This window comes from Giraffa tippelskirchi, chromosome 9 (genome assembly GCF_054371585.1).
Source record: "Giraffa tippelskirchi isolate mGirTip1 chromosome 9, T2T-mGirTip1v1.2.pri, whole genome shotgun sequence".
NCBI lineage: Eukaryota > Metazoa > Chordata > Mammalia > Artiodactyla > Giraffidae > Giraffa > Giraffa tippelskirchi.
In genome coordinates, this window is record NC_137283.1 from 16,227,625 (window position 1) to 16,243,939 (window position 16,315).

At 54.2% G+C, this 16,315-nt stretch overlaps 2 protein-coding genes across 3 annotated transcripts; one reads left to right on the forward strand and one right to left on the reverse strand.

The window, feature by feature from the left end:
• The first annotated feature begins 429 nt into the window (after positions 1–429).
• PRRT3 (proline rich transmembrane protein 3) lies at positions 430–7,247 on the forward strand. The gene is made up of 4 exons (XM_081527906.1): positions 430–493; positions 3,066–4,140; positions 4,352–4,507; positions 5,111–7,247. Exons 2-4 carry the CDS (start codon positions 3,123–3,125, stop codon positions 6,868–6,870), a joined length of 2,934 nt encoding a protein of 977 aa, XP_081384032.1. The 5' UTR covers positions 430–493; positions 3,066–3,122; the 3' UTR covers positions 6,871–7,247.
• Positions 7,248–8,019: 772 nt separating this feature from the next.
• On the reverse strand, positions 8,020–16,304 carry CRELD1 (CRELD disulfide isomerase 1). Of its 2 annotated transcripts, XR_014064770.1 has the most exons (12): positions 16,229–16,304; positions 15,511–15,703; positions 15,190–15,272; positions 12,471–12,581; positions 12,076–12,167; positions 11,228–11,404; positions 11,048–11,143; positions 10,035–10,118; positions 9,758–9,853; positions 9,443–9,577; positions 8,365–8,681; positions 8,020–8,223 (listed from the first exon to the last, which is right to left on the reverse strand). XR_014064770.1 is itself a non-coding variant. In XM_081527924.1 (11 exons), exons 2-11 carry the CDS (start codon positions 15,682–15,684, stop codon positions 8,467–8,469), a joined length of 1,263 nt encoding a protein of 420 aa, XP_081384050.1. In that variant the 5' UTR covers positions 15,685–15,703; positions 16,229–16,304; the 3' UTR covers positions 8,020–8,466. The 2 variants fall into 2 exon arrangements, 1 of the variants encoding a protein (XP_081384050.1); XM_081527924.1 differs by having other exon boundaries at positions 8,020–8,681.
• Between the last annotated feature and the right edge of the window lie 11 nt (positions 16,305–16,315).

The following is a 16,315-nucleotide window of genomic DNA, read 5'->3' on the forward strand; positions in this document are numbered from 1 at the left end:
CGAGTTACAGAACAATATGTACAGTATGATCTCATTTCTATTTAAAATGTGTATGTGGTTGTGCCTTCAAATAGGATATACATCAAGCTGTAGGTAGGATTTACCTGTAGGTCCCTAGTATGTATGTATCCCTATAAGGATATAGATCTAGAGATACAAAGGGAGTGAGCTCCCCGTCCCAGGAGGTATGCAAACAGAGACTGACTGCCCCATTTTCAGGGATGTGCGGGAGTGACTTCCACATCCCTCCGAGGTGACCTCGCTTCCCTTCTTAGCCCTGAGAATCTCTCAGAGAGGGGAGGTTAGGACTGGGAGAAGAATCCACCCCTAAGGGGAAAGGGTTAAGCTGAGACAGCACTCCTGTGGGCGGGCTCCCCGATCGGCAGCGCCGGGCTCTGTTAGCCAAGTCTGAGCATCTCGGAGGATGCGGCGTGGAGAGCAGCTTCAGGGACGCGCGCAAGGTGAACACGGGGGCTGCCAGCTTGGCGCCCAGGTGAGGAGCTGGACTAGGGAGGGGGCAGGGGAGGGGCCCCGGCAGGGAGCATGGCCTGCAGCCCCCGTCTCCGGTGCGAGCGGCAGGGTCTGCCCTAGCGCCTACCCCCACCCAGGACACTGCGGGAAGGCGCGGAGCCAGGGGAGAGGAGATGAAGGAAAAGGAGAGGTAACCCGAGATGGACCGGCTCCTGAGGCTGCCCTGCGGTGGCCCTCATCCTGCGCCCAGGATGGCCTCTCCTCAGTCCCTGAGGTAGGGAGAACACCCTCCCCACTAAAAAAAAAATCTCTTCAGCAGCTGGAACCCAGAGCTGGGCAGCCCCCTGCTCATCCGGAGATGACTACATCTCTTGGATTGGGGGTGGTGAGCAGATGGCATATGTTTATCGTGGAAGGCCTAACTCTACTGCCTCCTCCTCTGCAAATCTTCTCGGACCTCCTGTGTAAACTGAGCCAGTGCGGGTTTCACAGCCCCTACTATAGCCATTGGCAGCCTGTGTGACCTTGGCTGAGTTGCTCAGCCTCTCTGAACCTTGCTTTTTTCCCCTATGAAATGGATATACCCACACCTGCTTGTGTTGGGAGGGGTGGATGAAATCGAGGACATGCAGCTAAGCTTAGCACAGGAGCCTAAGTATGGACGAGCTTGACAAAGGACAACTGTTACTAACCAGTGCCTGTGTTCCTGGCCTTCCAGTTCTTCCCCCTCAGCTCAACCCCACTCCAGACACTGGAACTGAGCCTTCTCCTCGGGTCCTCTGCACCTAGCCTGGGCCAGGAGCAGAGCATAGGCTCGGTGCATGTTTGAGAAATGAACTAACGAGGCAGAGACTAAACTCAGTTTGGGGGATGGGTTTAAGGGGTCTTTGATTCCCCCTAAAATTACCCACAAGCTTTGGTGAACCGGGACATTTCCCTGGGGAGACCACCTGGCATTTTCTTCAGCTTCTCAAGGTGTCTGTGAGCCACCAAGGATTAGGAACCAGGGAGCTTTGAGCACAACTGGTCCCCAGAGAGGAATCGAACAGGGTCTCTGCCCTTAAACTCACCCAGGCACTGGCTCTCACAGCCACTGTCCCCCTCTCCTGGCCGTGGGGTCCCTTCCTGCCTCCCGCCTACATTAGGGACTCTCAAGAAGGGGAACTGTAAGGGAATATACTTGGGCTACGTATATGCAGTGACTGGAGACAAGAAATAAAAGACACAGCCTTTGAGAAGCCCCAGGTGGGTGGGGAGACAGATTACTATACTATGTGACCAGTGTGACGGGAAGGGGTGGAGAAGGTGTCGGGGAAAGAAATACTCAAGCTGAAACAAGCCACCATCATATCCTACCTTGGTTTCTGCACTGGCCTCTCTCCCCCTTTTAAAACACTTCTCAGATTTCCCTTGTAACTTCTATGCTTGTCATCTCCCTTGGCTCCCTGGGTGGGACACTGAGAATAAAATCCAGGTGCCTTTTTGTGGCTTTTGAGAAAGCCCTGCCTCCCTGATTTCATCTCCCTCTGCTCCTTTCTCCTGTGTCTGCTGTGCTCCTTGCGCCTGCCGAAGGGCCTTTGCACTTTCTGTTTCCTCCAGCAAATGCTTTTTCTGGATATCATCTAATGGATGACTCCTTCTTCCCATTCTGTATTTAGCTCAAATGTCACCTGAGTGGCCTTTCTTGCACTCCTGTGTAAAGCCGTCCCCCATTCTTCTATTTCTTACCCCTGTTTTATGTTCTCCATAGCCCACCTTATTTAAAAGGATTCATTGTCTGTCTTTTACCCAGAACACCAGCTCCATGAGGGCAGGGATCTTGCCAGTCTTGTTCACTGCTTTATCCCCCAGGCTTGGCGCACAGTATGTGCTCTAATTATTTGTTGACATGGTTAGAGGGCTAGTGAGAAAGAAAGCTTCCTGGACAAAAGGAAAAGTCAGAGGGCTCTAATGCTTATTCAGCTCCATTTATGGGCCTGGCTCATCATGTGTTTTGTTATGTCTTATAAGAGGCCCTTGGAGTTAGGTACTATCATTATACCCATTTTATGGATGGGAAAACCATGATGCGGAGGGGAAAAGTAAGTCACCCAGAAATTGGTGAAGCTGGGATTCAAACCCAGGTCCCTCCTCAAAGGCCGGGGCATATTCCTCTCCCTCTCCACTTCTGTAATTTTTGAGCTGGGCCTTCAAGAATAGGATTTTAAAAATATTTATTTATGCATAAAGGATTTCAGCAAGTGAAGGAGAAGGGAGACGGCATTCCAGCCTGAGCAAAGAGCCGTATCAAAGGCGTGGAGTGTCAGGCAGTTCTGTGGGTGCTGAGGGATAGGTGAGCAGCCCGGTGTGGCCTTGGGAGGTCAGGAGAGGACCTTATATTCTCTCCTGAGGGCGGTGGGGAACCACTGAAGGTTCTGAATTTTGGCAAGTGGCATGACCAGAGAGGTAGTGTCAAAGGGACTCTGGGTAGCATGCAGAGGCTGAACAGGAAGGAACGGGTAGAGGAGGAAGCTGCTTCTTTCTTTCCCACCAGCCCCCGTGGGGTAGCTATGGGAGACCCCACCCTCATGCGCCATCCCCCTCTCCTTTTTCAGGCTCATCTGGTGAGGACTGGAAGCGGAGGGCTCGAGGCCCAGGCATCAGCGTGGAGCATGGCCCCCAGCCCCTGGGGCTGTGTGGATGGGCTCCTGCTGCTGTTGCCCCTGCTGTCCCTGGGGACCAGCCCCGCCCTGGGCCGGGGCCTTCCCAGACCCCTTGAGGACTCAGAACCACACTTGACCCCTGGAGCCCACGACAAGGGCCCTCTTGACATGGAGCGTCGGGCCTTCGACTTCTTCTGGGAGAAGCCCAGAGACGAGAGCCCCTGGAACACCACTGTCCTCCAGGTCCCTGCTGAGGAGATGCCAGAGAGGCCCGAAGACGCCCTTGGCCCAGCCCTGCATGGACCTAAAGCGGCCCATGAGGCTCAGAGAGAAGGACTCCCAGTGACCGATGACCTCCAGGTGGCTCGAGGGCCAATTTCTCAGGGCTGGACAGGACCTCCCGACTCACAGGAGCCTATGGAGCAAGAAGCACCAGTCCCCTATCCAGTGGGCGCCCCCCACCTCCCTTTCTTCCCCACGACTCCCAGACTCCACCTCGGGCTAGCCACAGTTCCTCCCACGTCGGGGGAACCTGGAGGCCAAGTGGGACAGCTACCACCTAGAGATGAGGGTCTATTGGCCAAAGGCAAGACCAGGGTCTCGGAGACATTTCCCTGGGACCACAAGAGTCCTTCCCCAACTCTTGCGCCCCACCCGGGTATTGTGGTGAGGCCAGGGCTAGAAGAACGGGGTGGGGGTGAGGAGGACTTCCAGGAGGCAGCTCAAGGCCCCTTCTCCACCCAGCAGGGTCCAGCAGCTCCTGATACTGGCACAGTATCACCAGCTGAGGGGGCATCCTCTCAGGAGCCTGAGTCCCAGCCAGACCTGGCACTGGCCAGAAGCCTTCCTCCTGCTGAGGAGCAGCCCATGGAGCTGCCCAAGACGGCTGGAGGTGGGGAGGCCTGGGAAGACAGTTTTTCAAGTCCCTCCCCCAAACAGGCTCACCTCCCTGATGTCAGGGGCTCACCAGGACCCCAGCCGTCAGGTCCCCCAGCCTCAGAGACTTCCGACGGGCGGCCCAAGCCAGGTGGGTATCAAAGTGAGGGTGCTGATCAGGGCTGGGAGGGGCAGTGTTCCAGGGTGGCTGGATGTCCCCATTTCTGTGTGACCTCTGGTCCCTCTGGGTCCCATTTACCTCATTCTGGCAAATGAGGGTGATCATGTCTCTCTCCTGGAGGATTAGATTTGGGGGAACGCTGGAGGGTCAGGCAAAGCGATGACTGCTTTTTTTATTTCAGAGTTGGCAGCAATGAATGGAGCAGATCCCATCTCCCCTCAGCGGGTGAGAGGTGCAGTGGAGGCCCCAGGTACCCCCAAGTCCCTCATCCCTGGCCCCTCGGACCTTGGCCCAACTGCAAACCGAACAGAGAGCCCTGTGGGATCCCTGAAGCCAGGTGAGGGCATGGCTGGGGGGTTGGTGAGAGCAGGTACTCTGGAATAAAGGAACCTGTGTGAAGTATATAAGGGAGGGGTGGGAAATGAATGGGGATGAATGCCTCCTTAAAGGAACTGACCAACAACTTCAAACAACTTAGGATAATAAACTACTACTCACTGGGTACTCTGGGAGAAGTCATTTGCACTCTGGGGACTAGAAAAGTCTTCAATTAAATTAACATGGGTTTATTTAGTGCAAGAGATTCTCCAACCCCCACGATTCACTGGAGGAGCTTTGAAAAAATTCCAAAGCCCAGGCCCCAGCGAGAGGAATTCTGATTGAGTTGATCTCCAGGTGATTCTAATATACAGCCCCTATTGGGAACTGCTTATAAGTCAATAAGAATGACAGGACACCTCCATTTAACCCTTAGTGGGTGTTGGGGACTATGCTAAACGTTTAATCCTCACTGCAACCCAAGGTGGGTGGGCAGTTCTGTTACCGTCCCCATTTTACAGATGTGCTTGGCAAAGTTATATAACTTATTCGCCACAGCGGAGCATGATGGGAAATCAAAAGCACTTTTCAAAGGGCTATTTTAATACTGTTATTATTGCAGATGAAGCCGAGGAGTGGCCGGGGCGCCCCCAAAGCCATCCCCCAGCACCCCCTGTACAGGCCCCCTCGACGTCTCGCCGGGGCCTCATTCGGGTCACCACGCAGCGCGCCCTGGGCCAGCCACCCCCTCCGGAGCCCTCAGCCAGCTCCATGGCATCAGTCCCTGCCTCCAGCCCCCCAGCCAACGCCACGGCACCCCCTCTGCGCTGGGGTCCCCTGCGACGGGTGCTGAGCTTTTCCTGGGAGCTGCACGTTTACGGGGTGGGGGTGCTCTTCCTGCTGCCCGCGTTGTTGGCACTGGCCTCGCTGGCAGCCGCCCCTGCTGGGCCCCGGCTGGCGCTGGTAGCGGCGGTGCTGGTGCTGGTAGCGGCGGGGCTGCGATCCGCCTACATGCTCACCGACCCGTATGGCTCGCAGGCACGGCTGGGTTTACGCGCCGGCCTGGTGCTCTACAATCTGCCCTTCCCCTTGCTACTCACCGCGCTGGCGGCCCTGACCTTGCTGGGCCTGGGCGTGGGGCTGCCACAGCAGCTGCAGAACCCGCTCCTCCTGGGAGTGCTGGCGTTGGCGCACGGCTTGGGGCTGCTCGCCACAGACCTGCTGTCGGCGAGGCCTGCGCTCAACCTCCTGGCCCAGGGCTTATCGTGCGCCTGGGGCGCGACCGTGGCTCTGGGCACTCTCTGCCTGTGCCGTCGCCGCCTGTTGGACGGGCCGAGGGGCTGGGATGCCAGCCCGGGCCCGAGGCTGCTGGCTGTGGCCGGAGCGCTGGGGCTGCTGGCCAGCGGCTTGCAGCTGGCGGCGGCGCTCTGGTTGTACCCGGGCCCGGGCCGGGTGGGCCGCTTCTCGTGGGCTTGGTGGGGCGTCCACTTCTGGCTGCGCCTGCTGGAGCTGACATGGGCACTCACCCTGGCGCTGGCCGCTCTGGCCGCCGCGCGGCCCAGGCCGCCCACAGAGCACGCTTGCTGGGCTAAGCTGCTGCGCCTGGCGTGCCCCACGCCCTCTAGCAAGACCGAGGTGCCGGAGCGGCCCAACAACTGCTATGCGGGGCCCAGTGGCGTCAACGCAGGTACCCTGGACATCAGCAAGAGCCTCATCCGCAATCCAGCGGAGGGTGGGCCTCCAGCCACGCCCAGCTCTGGCGCCTGGGGTTCGGCTGCGTCGCTGAGCCGCGGCCCCCAGGGTGGCCCCGGACTGTCCCGCAGCAGCATGGGGCCGGCGCCGTCGATAAGCGAGCTGGACCTGCGGCCGCCATCACCCATCAACCTGAGCCGCAGCATCGATGCCGCGCTCTTCCGAGAGCACTTGGTCCAAGACAGCGTCTTCCGACGCTGCGGCCTCCGCTGCCTGGCCTCCCCGCCCCCCGGGGGCGCGCTGCGGTCGCGCCGGGGCAGCCACCCCGACGCCGAGCTCGACGGCTTGGGTTCTTCGCTCCTCCGAGGCCGCTGCCGGTCGCTCAGCGACGTGCGCGTGCGCGGCCCGGTCCCGCCACACGTGGTGGACGAAGTTGACGCGGCGGCTTCCGGCAGCTCTGTGGACAGCTTCTCCCGGGGCTCGCTCAAGATCAGCTGGAACCCGTGGCGCCACGGGCTGTCGTCAGTGGACAGTCTGCCCCTGGATGAGCTGCCCAGCACAGTGCAGCTACTGTCTACCCCAGCTCCTGCCCCGGCTCCCGCGCGGCCTGGGGAGCCCCAGGATGGGGTCCAGCCTCGATGCAAGACGGGAGACTCGCGCAGCGCCTCCAGTGACACCATCGAGCTCTGAGGGGTCCAGAAACTCAGGACCAGGGCCCTTCCCTCAGGGCCCTAGCACAGCATACTTTCTGGGACTTTGAGCATTTGATAGACATTCCAGGAGTATTCCTGGGCCTCCAACTGAATGCAACCTCCGGAGACAGCCAGACATGAACCCACCCCCAGCCCAGGATTTTTGTTTTTTAAAATATCTCTATTTTTTTCAGCGGGTATTTTGCACAGAGGCTGAGACTTATACGGAATACAGGGTGGACATGCACGGATTTGAGAATGGGGAACAGGGTACAGGTTCCCAAAACATCCCCTCCAGATTCCCCAGGGTGGAGATGAGTCTTGCTTGTCCAGACTGTCCTCTTTGTGCCAAAGAAATAAACCCTTAGGACTTGGCTCACGCCTTCTTCTGCCAGGATCCTGTTTAGAGGAGATAGCCCCCTTCACCCACCCACCTCGTGATTCCAAGTCCTGCGTGTACTGTGGAAGGGAGGAATTCCAAAGGAAAGGGCACTCAACTCTCCGAGGCTTTTTTGTTTTTTTGGTCTGAACCGGGTCTTCATTGCTGTGTGTGGGTTTTCTCTAGTCTTGGCCAGTGGCCAGGGAGGGCTACTCTGGTTGCGGAGCATGGGCTCAAGGTCATGGGAGCTTCAGTAGTTGTGGCGAATGGGCTTAGTTGCCTGTTGGCACATGGAAATCTTCCCGGACCAGGGATTGAGCCCGTGTCCCCTGCACTGGCAGGCAAATTCTTAACCACTGGACAACCAGGGAATTCCCCTTGGAGGCTTTAGAAATAACGGCTACCAATATTTCATGGAATATCTATCTGCTGTACACTTTTCAGCTCTTTATATCCATCACCTTAATTCTCACATTAAGCCTGAATGGGAAGCATTATCATGCCCATTTTATAGAAGAGTCATTTGTCAGGGTCCTTTGGCAAATGATAGGTACTGAACTGAGAAAGTTCCATTCCTAAGCTTGGTTCCACCATCCCCCTTCTCTTAACATACTTCAGGGCCAAAGCTCTCCTTTGCCTTCCCTCTACTCCTCCCATCAAGAGAGACCTCAGTTTCCCAGGGTTTTAGGAAACTTCCCCAAGGGTGGAGGGCTCTCAGTAGCTTAAGCCAACCCATGGCAGATGGGAACAGGTAGGAAGACAAGCTTCTCCATTTTCTAAGACCTTTCTTTATTTCCTGAGATGAATAAATAAATCAGTGGCTGAGGGGCAGGGGGGTGAGTACAGAACAGGAGCTGGCAGCATGCAGCTGGCAGAAGGGGGCTGTGAAGGGCCCACCACTGCAGGGACACCTTCCCCCAACCACACCCTGGGCAAGGGCCAAAGCTCACCAGCAGCCACAACGAGGAGACACTGTTTAAAAAAAATTCACACATTGTGAAACCAGCCCAGTGCCCCAAGGTCAAGATCTCAAGGCACCTACCCTTGGGGCTACTTTTTCCCCCAAGGGCCTGGTGTCTGGGCTGCTCTATAAAGTGGGGAGGGGGTGCTTACCCCACTCTCAAAAATAAAGCAAGTGCCTCAAGTGTCCAGATGGGAGAGTCCCAACCTTGGGGGCAGCCGGGGCGGGAGGAGATGATGCAGGTGTGGCAGCGATTATCTGCCCTTGATGAAGCCCTCCAGCACACGGTCACTGCGCTCTGACAACCAGTAGCCGGTCATGGCTGCCACAGCTCCAATGAAGATGGCGGTAAAGACCAAGTCGCCCTTGGCAGCCAGCGTGGCCAGTGCGCAGATGATGACACCAAAGAACATCTGCTGCAGCACCACCAGCTCGTCCTCCGTCATCTCCGAGAAGAAGCCCGTTGACTCTGAGCAAGAGAAGCACCTGGCACTCATTTCCTCTTTCTGGAGCCTCCTACACGCCTGATCATCGCTGCCACATACATGCCCGCTGGGCACACCAGCACACGGCATCATTCACCGCTGAGAACAACTCCCAGATGGGCAGTTATTATCCATGTTTCACTAAACTGAGGTGCAGAGAGGTTTGCTCAAGGCCATGTGAGACAGTCATGTCAGAGCATGTGTACAAACCCAGCTCCAGAGTCAGAGCACCTGGATTTGACACCCAACTCTGCCACCGGCTTGCCATGGGGCCCTGGGCAAGCTGTTTCATCTCTCTGTGTCCCTGTTTCCACTGTGCAGAGTGGGGATGAGAATAAGAGCTATTACAAGGGATTTGTTTTAGGGGTGAAATCAGTCAATATGTACAACATGCCTGGAACAGCATGTGACATGTAGTTCGAAACCATGGAAGTGGTCACTATCACCATCACTGTGACTGTCCTTCGTCTCATCACACCCACGGCCTACAACGGCCCTCAGCAGCGGGGCAAGGACAGATGGGGAAAGGGGCTTGGGGAGGCAGAATGATTTGACGCCAAGTCAGGATTCCTCCCTACCCTAGGAAGGGTGAGGCCACCCAAAGCCAGCCTGGGAGGTGGGGTTCTTGTGCCAGGGCAGCCTCATGAAGGGGTGGGGAAGGGAAGGTCTGCAGCTGCCCAGACGAGGGGCTTGCCGGCCCTCCCCCTGTATGAGGAACTCCCCTCCCCAGGTTCCTGGGGCTCACCTGGGATCTGCTCCTTCACACAGATGCCCTCCATCTGTTTGTAGCCGTCGGCACAGACGCAGCGGTAACTGCCCTCGGTGTTCTCACATTGTTGGTTCTCTCCCGGACACACCGCTGTCTCACATTCGTCCACATCTTGAGGGAGGGCAAGAAGGGGTCAGAGCCCTGACCGCCAGGGTCCCATCTCACTCACATCCTGACACCCATCTGCCCTGGCCCAGGCAATATTCCGCCCTTCCTTCCCACACCCTGTCCACAGCCCAGCCCCTGTCGATTCGTGGTGGGCGAGGCACTCCTGGGTGGGAGGACACTCACCGAGACACTTGGAGCCCACCTGCTGGTAGCCAGGGCTACACTTCTTACAGCGGCCGGGTCCTGCCCCCATACAGCCCAGGCAGGCCTTGGCACAGTCTGGAGCAGGGAGAGAGACAAGGGTGAGCTGCCCTTAGGCCTGGAGGAGCCCTGCTCCAGAAGAGACCTAGGGTGGAGGGGTTGGGGCACCTGGGAAGGCGGCAGTTTGTGGGGAAAGGCATGGAGCAGAGCCTCCCAGCCTCCCCATAGCTGTCCCCAGAAGACAGGAGCAGACACTTACCCCGGCACTCGTAGGAGCCCTCTGTGTTCACACAAAACTGGTCGGCTCCACAGCTGGCTCGCTCCGTGCCGCATTCATCAATGTCTGCAAAGAGGCCGGCAGGGTGGGGACTTTAATCCCCATTTCACTCACAGGGAAGCTGAGGCCAGGGTTGCTGGGAAAGGACTTGCCCAGGCTCAAAGAGTATGGCTGAGACGGCAGGCTGTCCGCCACCACAGATACAGGGGTGCAGCTAGACTCGGGCTGGCCAACTGGAGACTACGGTTTTTCAACTTTGCGGCTAACTGTGGCCTTGGGACTGAGTTTTGGCCAACGGGATGCAAACAAAAGTGACGTGATGCACTTTTCGCTTGGCCTTAAAACAACGAACTTAGATCCTCTGTGCCCTTTCTTCTCTATCTCACCTCCTCAGTGCCAGGTCGTGAAACATGGAGGTGCCCATGATCCAGCCTCAACCAGGAAGACAACACCCAAGGGGAGGACTGCACAGTAAGACAGAAGGAATCCAGGTCCTAATGACCGTGATAAGCAGAGCTTTTCTGCTAGCCTGGACCACTGGCTTCAAGACTGATATGAGATGAAAATAAACCTCTATATTCACTAAGCCAGCCTTTGGGGATCTTTCTGTTACAGCAGCTTAGCCTTTACCCTCGTCTATCTAAATGACTAGACAGGGACGAAACTAAGTCTCAAACACAGGTTTCCTGACCCCAAGTTCAGTATCCTCATTCCCCTGGCTAACCCTTCTCTAATCTTCAAGACCAGACCCAAGTGACACCTCCTCCAAGAGGCCTTTCCTGATTCCCCACCACCACCAAATTGGATGAGCCACATTTCCCACTGTACAACAATTGGTCTGTACTGAAAGTGTCTGGTTACTTTTCCGCTTTTCCAACCAGGATGATATTTCTCTATGAAGATGGAAACTGGACTGGTCGAGCCTAGAGATATGTGTGTTGACGGGGCACCAAGCCCGAGACCTTGCCCGCCTTCCCAGACAGGGTGCCACTCACCTACACACTTGAGGTGATGCAGGGCCCAGCCCTTCTTGCACTGTAAACAATGTGATTCCTCAGGTCCTGAGCAGCGTGCACAGGGGCCAAAACAAGCTGGGCGGAAAGGGGGAAGTATGAGGGTGGGCAGACAGGTATCCCACACACCCCTGCCTGGCCCCGCACCTCTGGGCTACCTACCCGAACATACCAGATGGCTGGCGTTGCGCTCCGCCTCAAAGAAGCCGAGGCCGCACTGGCCACAGGCCTCACCCCCGTAGCCAGCTTGGCAGTCACAGTGCCCGCTGCCCCCTCGAGTCCCTTCCCCTTCACAACGGCCATAGCCACCGCAGGGCCGCTCCGCACCCCCAGGACAGGCTGTGGGCAGACACCGAACCAGGTAGGATCATAAATACAACTTTGTATGTACAGAATATTTCCCCCAATATCAGTAAACATTTTTGGAGAGGAAACCATTTTAACAATGCCATAATATTCTGTCATAAAACTTTATGAAATTTACTTGACCATTCCATTGTGGAATGGTTAGGTTATTTACAAATCTTTTCTTTTAGGAAGACTGAATTGACCATCTTTGTTGCTAACTCTTTATATGTGCAGCTGCAAGAAAGATTTTTCTAAAAGGGGCTGGTAGTAAGTTCAGCTCCTGTCTCAGAACTGTGTGGGAAAAAAAACTGGTGACAGCAGGGGCTTCAAGGCAACACCTGCCTGTCCCTAAGAAGGTCATACCTTAGTCCCTTAGTCCAGGCATGGGAAATGTGGGGCTGGGGGTGGGGGGGGATTTCTCAAATACATGATAGAAACCATGGTCCCATCTGACTCAGTCTAGCTCCGTATCTCTTTTCAGAGTCATTCCCCATTGATTTGCTCATCTTACCAACCAGCTCTGTGAGGTAGGTGAAAACAGAGGTCCAGAGAAGTGATCTGAGGAGGCTGAGCTCAAAGAGCCAGCCAGGGGCAGGGTCAGGACTGGACCCCTGACCCCAGCAGTTCCCTTCCAGCCCCCAAGAGGACCTGGAAAAACTCACGAAGGCAGGAGGGCCCGAAGGTGCCTGAGGGGCAGCAGAGCTTCAGGGAATCTGAGCAGAGCCACTGGAAGAGGTCGGGGGCTTCCTGCTGCCTGAGGTGGGGGGACAGTGAAGGGGCTGAGACAGTGTCAGAGGTGCTGCCCACCCCACCCCCCAACCTCCAACAGCATCTGTGATACAGCCATTTTGGGCACAGGACCCATAAGGCCACCCTCTTCTTGTCTGGCAGAGTTGTAGACTGCAGCTCAGAGTGGGAGCTTGGGTTCCCCAGCAGTTCTTGGCACACCTGGGTTTGGAGGAAGGAGCCAAGGGAGGACATAGCCCCTAGCTCACCACCCCCTGCTTTACCAGCCATCCTGGCCTGAGCCCCTCCCAGGAAGGCCCCTATCACTCACTTGTGGAACCACCAGCTCTCCACCAGCTCCTCACTCAGCTCCAGCAGGCGGTGGCACTCGAAGTCCGACTTGCTGCACACGCCTTCAAGCACCTCTACCAGGCGGGTCTCACTGACGGGACAGGGGGGGTGGTAGGAACACATTCCAGCCCACCTACTACCCTCCTTATAATCCCTTCCCCCACCTGGTGCCAGACAATGTCAAAGGCCACAGGCCAAGGGGTACTAGTTTGGGAAGTCAGACAGATCTGGGTTCCAATCTAGTGGTGTGACCTTGAGCAGGTCATTTAACCTCTCCTGAATATGTTTTCTCATCTGTAAAATGAGGACAATGGCTCCCTTGCAGGTTTGCTGGAAGATGGCTCAGTCCCTGCCTCTGCACAACAGAATATAATAGCCTTGCTCGGTAGATGTGGTTAAAAACATATCATATAACAAGTGTTGGCAAGGATGTGGAGAAACTGGAACCCTCCTATATAGCAGGTGGGAATGAAAAATGGTACAGCCACTGTGGAAACTGTTCAGCAGTTTCTCCATAAGTTAAACATGGAATCACCATATGACTCAGTAATTCCACTCCTGGATAGTTCACCAAAAGAATGCAAAACAGGTGTTCAAACAAACGTTCACAGCAATACTATACACAGTAGCCAAAAGGCAGAAACAACCAAAATATCCATCAATGGATAAATGGATAAACAAATGTGGTCTATTAATGCAACGGAATATAATTAAGCCTTAAAAAGTAATAAGGTACTGATATTTGCTACAAAGTGGATGAACCCTGAAAACATTATGCTGAGTGGAAGAAGCCGGACATAAAAGGCCATATTGTATGATTCCAACAGAATCAGCAAATCCACGGAAACAGATAGCAGATTAGTGGTTTCCAGCAGCTGGGGGAAGAGAGAATGATGCTCCATGGGAATGGAGTTTCTTTTCTGGGGGATGAAATTGTTTGGGAACTAGATGATGGTAATAGTTGCAAAAAACTGAATGTACTAAATGTTTCTAATGGTAAATTTTATGTGATTGCATTCTACAACAATAAAAAAAAAATTTAATGTATATACGATACAAAAAATGTATTACATTATGCTTAAAGGGTCTGGCACAGTGCCTGGCATATAGGAGGTGGTGATTTAAAATAAAACCAAAAAACAGGAACCATTATTGAGCTAGAATTGCCCTTAGGGTTACCTTGGTCAATCCCTTCATTCCCAAATGAGGAAGCTGAAGCCCATTGAGGGAAAGGAAAATGACCAATGTTACATAATAACAAAACTTTTCTTTCTAGTGGTTTAATCACAGTTTAATCTTTACCACAATCATATAAAATTGGATTGACATTAATACTCCCAATTTTACGGATAAGGAAATAGAGGATCAAAGGTGAAGTGACCGTCCCGTGGGTACAAAGGATCAAAACTGACAACATGGTCTAATTTCAAGCATGGCAATTCCTTTCCCCAATTAGACTTTGAAAAGCTAACGGGTCTAGGGCTCAGGCCTCTCCTCTCAATATAATCTCATCTTGTTACCTGGCTTTATAAGCTGACTATATGTTGATGACTGTCAAATTCATGTTTCCAGCCCTATTTCTCCCCTGAACTCCTGACTCCTACATCTAACTCTACTTGACTATTTGATGGATATTTCAGCCCAACATGTTCAGTGAGAACACCTGATTCCATGCCTCTCCTAGACTCATTTATCTCATCTCAGAAAACAGTCCTACTATTCACCCAGTTGCTCAGGCCCCAAACCGAGTGAGCACCTTTTATTCTTTTCCTCTTACACCTCATAATGATTCCATCATCACGTTCTATTATATCTGCAAAATAAACCCAGAATCTGAGCCTTCCTCACCACATCCACCACTGCCAACATGCCTAGACTATGACCTAGTCTCCCAACTGGTCTTCCTGCTCCTCCACCACTGCCCCCTATAGTCTCTCCGTGTGACAGATCTTTTGTAGGTATAAATAAAACTGTTATCACTTCCTGGCTCCAAACCTTCTGATGACTTCCTGATATAATCAGAACAAAATCTATATGTCTTTCTGTGACTTTCCGGGCCCTCTGCCTTTATCTTCTGCCACTCTCCCTTCGGTTCACTCCAAATTCAACCACTTCTCAAATACATCAAGCTCAGTTCCGCTCTGTCCAAGCCCTTTCCTGAACTGTTGCACTGTCTGCTTCTGCACCTCAGGTCTCTGTTCAAATGTCATATGCTGAATGCCATGTCTCCCACCAATCTGCAGTCCGTCCTCCTTTACCGTTCTTCACCTGATATGACATTATTCATTTATTTGGGCTTCCCTGGTGAGTCAGTGGTAAAGAATCCGCTTGCTAATACAGGAGATGTGGATTTGATCCCTGGGTCAGGAAGATCCCCTGGAGAAGAAATGGCAACCCACTCCAGTATTCTTGCCTGGGAAATCCCATGGGCAGAGGAGCCTGGCGGGCTATAGTCCATGGGGTTGCAAAAGGGTCAGACGTGACTTAGTGATTAAACAATAGCACCTTATCTATTCACTGTCTCCTCTACTAGAATGTAAGCTCCTTGAAGGGGGGATTCTGATTGGCTTGTTTAGTGCTGTCCTATATTCAGTGACACTGGTTGAATAAGTCCCTTCCACGTGTCTCTAGGCCTCCACCAGCACAGCGGAGGCTGGGATGTTAGGTATACAAACTCACCCCTCCAGCCTCTTTCTTACCTGTCTTTGTATTTGGACAACTTCTCTTCCTCCCAAGCAGTGTTTCCACCTCCAAAGTTGTCCCGGATGGTTCTCTCCAGGCCCTGGAAATGGAGAAAATTAGTAATATTAATAGCTAAGTACACTGCCTGGCACATTCTAGCACTTGTATTTCACAAACCAGGAAACTGAGGCAGAGAGGCAACCTGCCCAAGTCTATTCAAACAGAAAGTAACCAAGCTGGGACATGAGTCCATACAGACTTGTATCCCAGAGCTCCCAATTCTCAACCCCTGTGTTACAGTAGCTGGCCCCCTCCTCTTACACTGCTGATGCACCCACCTTGTTGAAGCTGTCAACCAGTCCCCGGCAGGTGTGACATGGATGGGGCTCAGTGTGGGGAGAAGATTGGGGAGGCACAGAAAGTTGGACCCAGACCAGGCCTGGGAAGCCAAGGAAGAGGTTCAGACCACAGAGCAAAGCTGGGGCTATGCCCCTTGAGGATCTTGGGGCCATCTTTTCCCAGGCTGGGGACCTGTAGACAGAGGATGTGGGGAGGGTTCACTAGGGAAGCCAAGTGGGAAAGAAAAAGGTGGGTTCTGCGGTGCTGCGGGTCTGGGGGCCCAGATCTGTGTTATAAGAAAAGAAGGCTAGACTGGGTTAAGTCCGAGGGAGGGCAGACAGTTAGGGAAAGGAAGCTATTCTAAAATTCCAGAACGGTAATAAGTTATCCTCGTCGCTGCGGGGGGAGATGGCCAGGATCCTCGGCAAGGAGGTAGGAGTCAGCCCATCGTTTTAGTGTCGGAATATGGTTCTAAAAGGCTGAATCAGCGGAATTATGGAGAACTGGTCAGATTCCTAAATACTGCGGGAGAAGCCTCCGGACGGACGGTTTTGCGGGGAGGAGTCCAGAACCCCGGTGTGGGGGAGGGGGGAGGAGCCTGGATCCGGATATGAAGAGGTCAGGTCCAGGGCCTGCAGACGGCAAAGGCAGGGCCCACTAGCGAACAAGGAAGGATCCAGATCCAAATAGGCCGTGGAGGAGGAAGAGACAACCCACCCAGCCCGCGGTCGCCAGCAGCTCAGTCTTCCCAAAGCCGCGGATGCGTAAGACGTGCACTCGCCGCCGATTCCGCAGCCGAGGGGC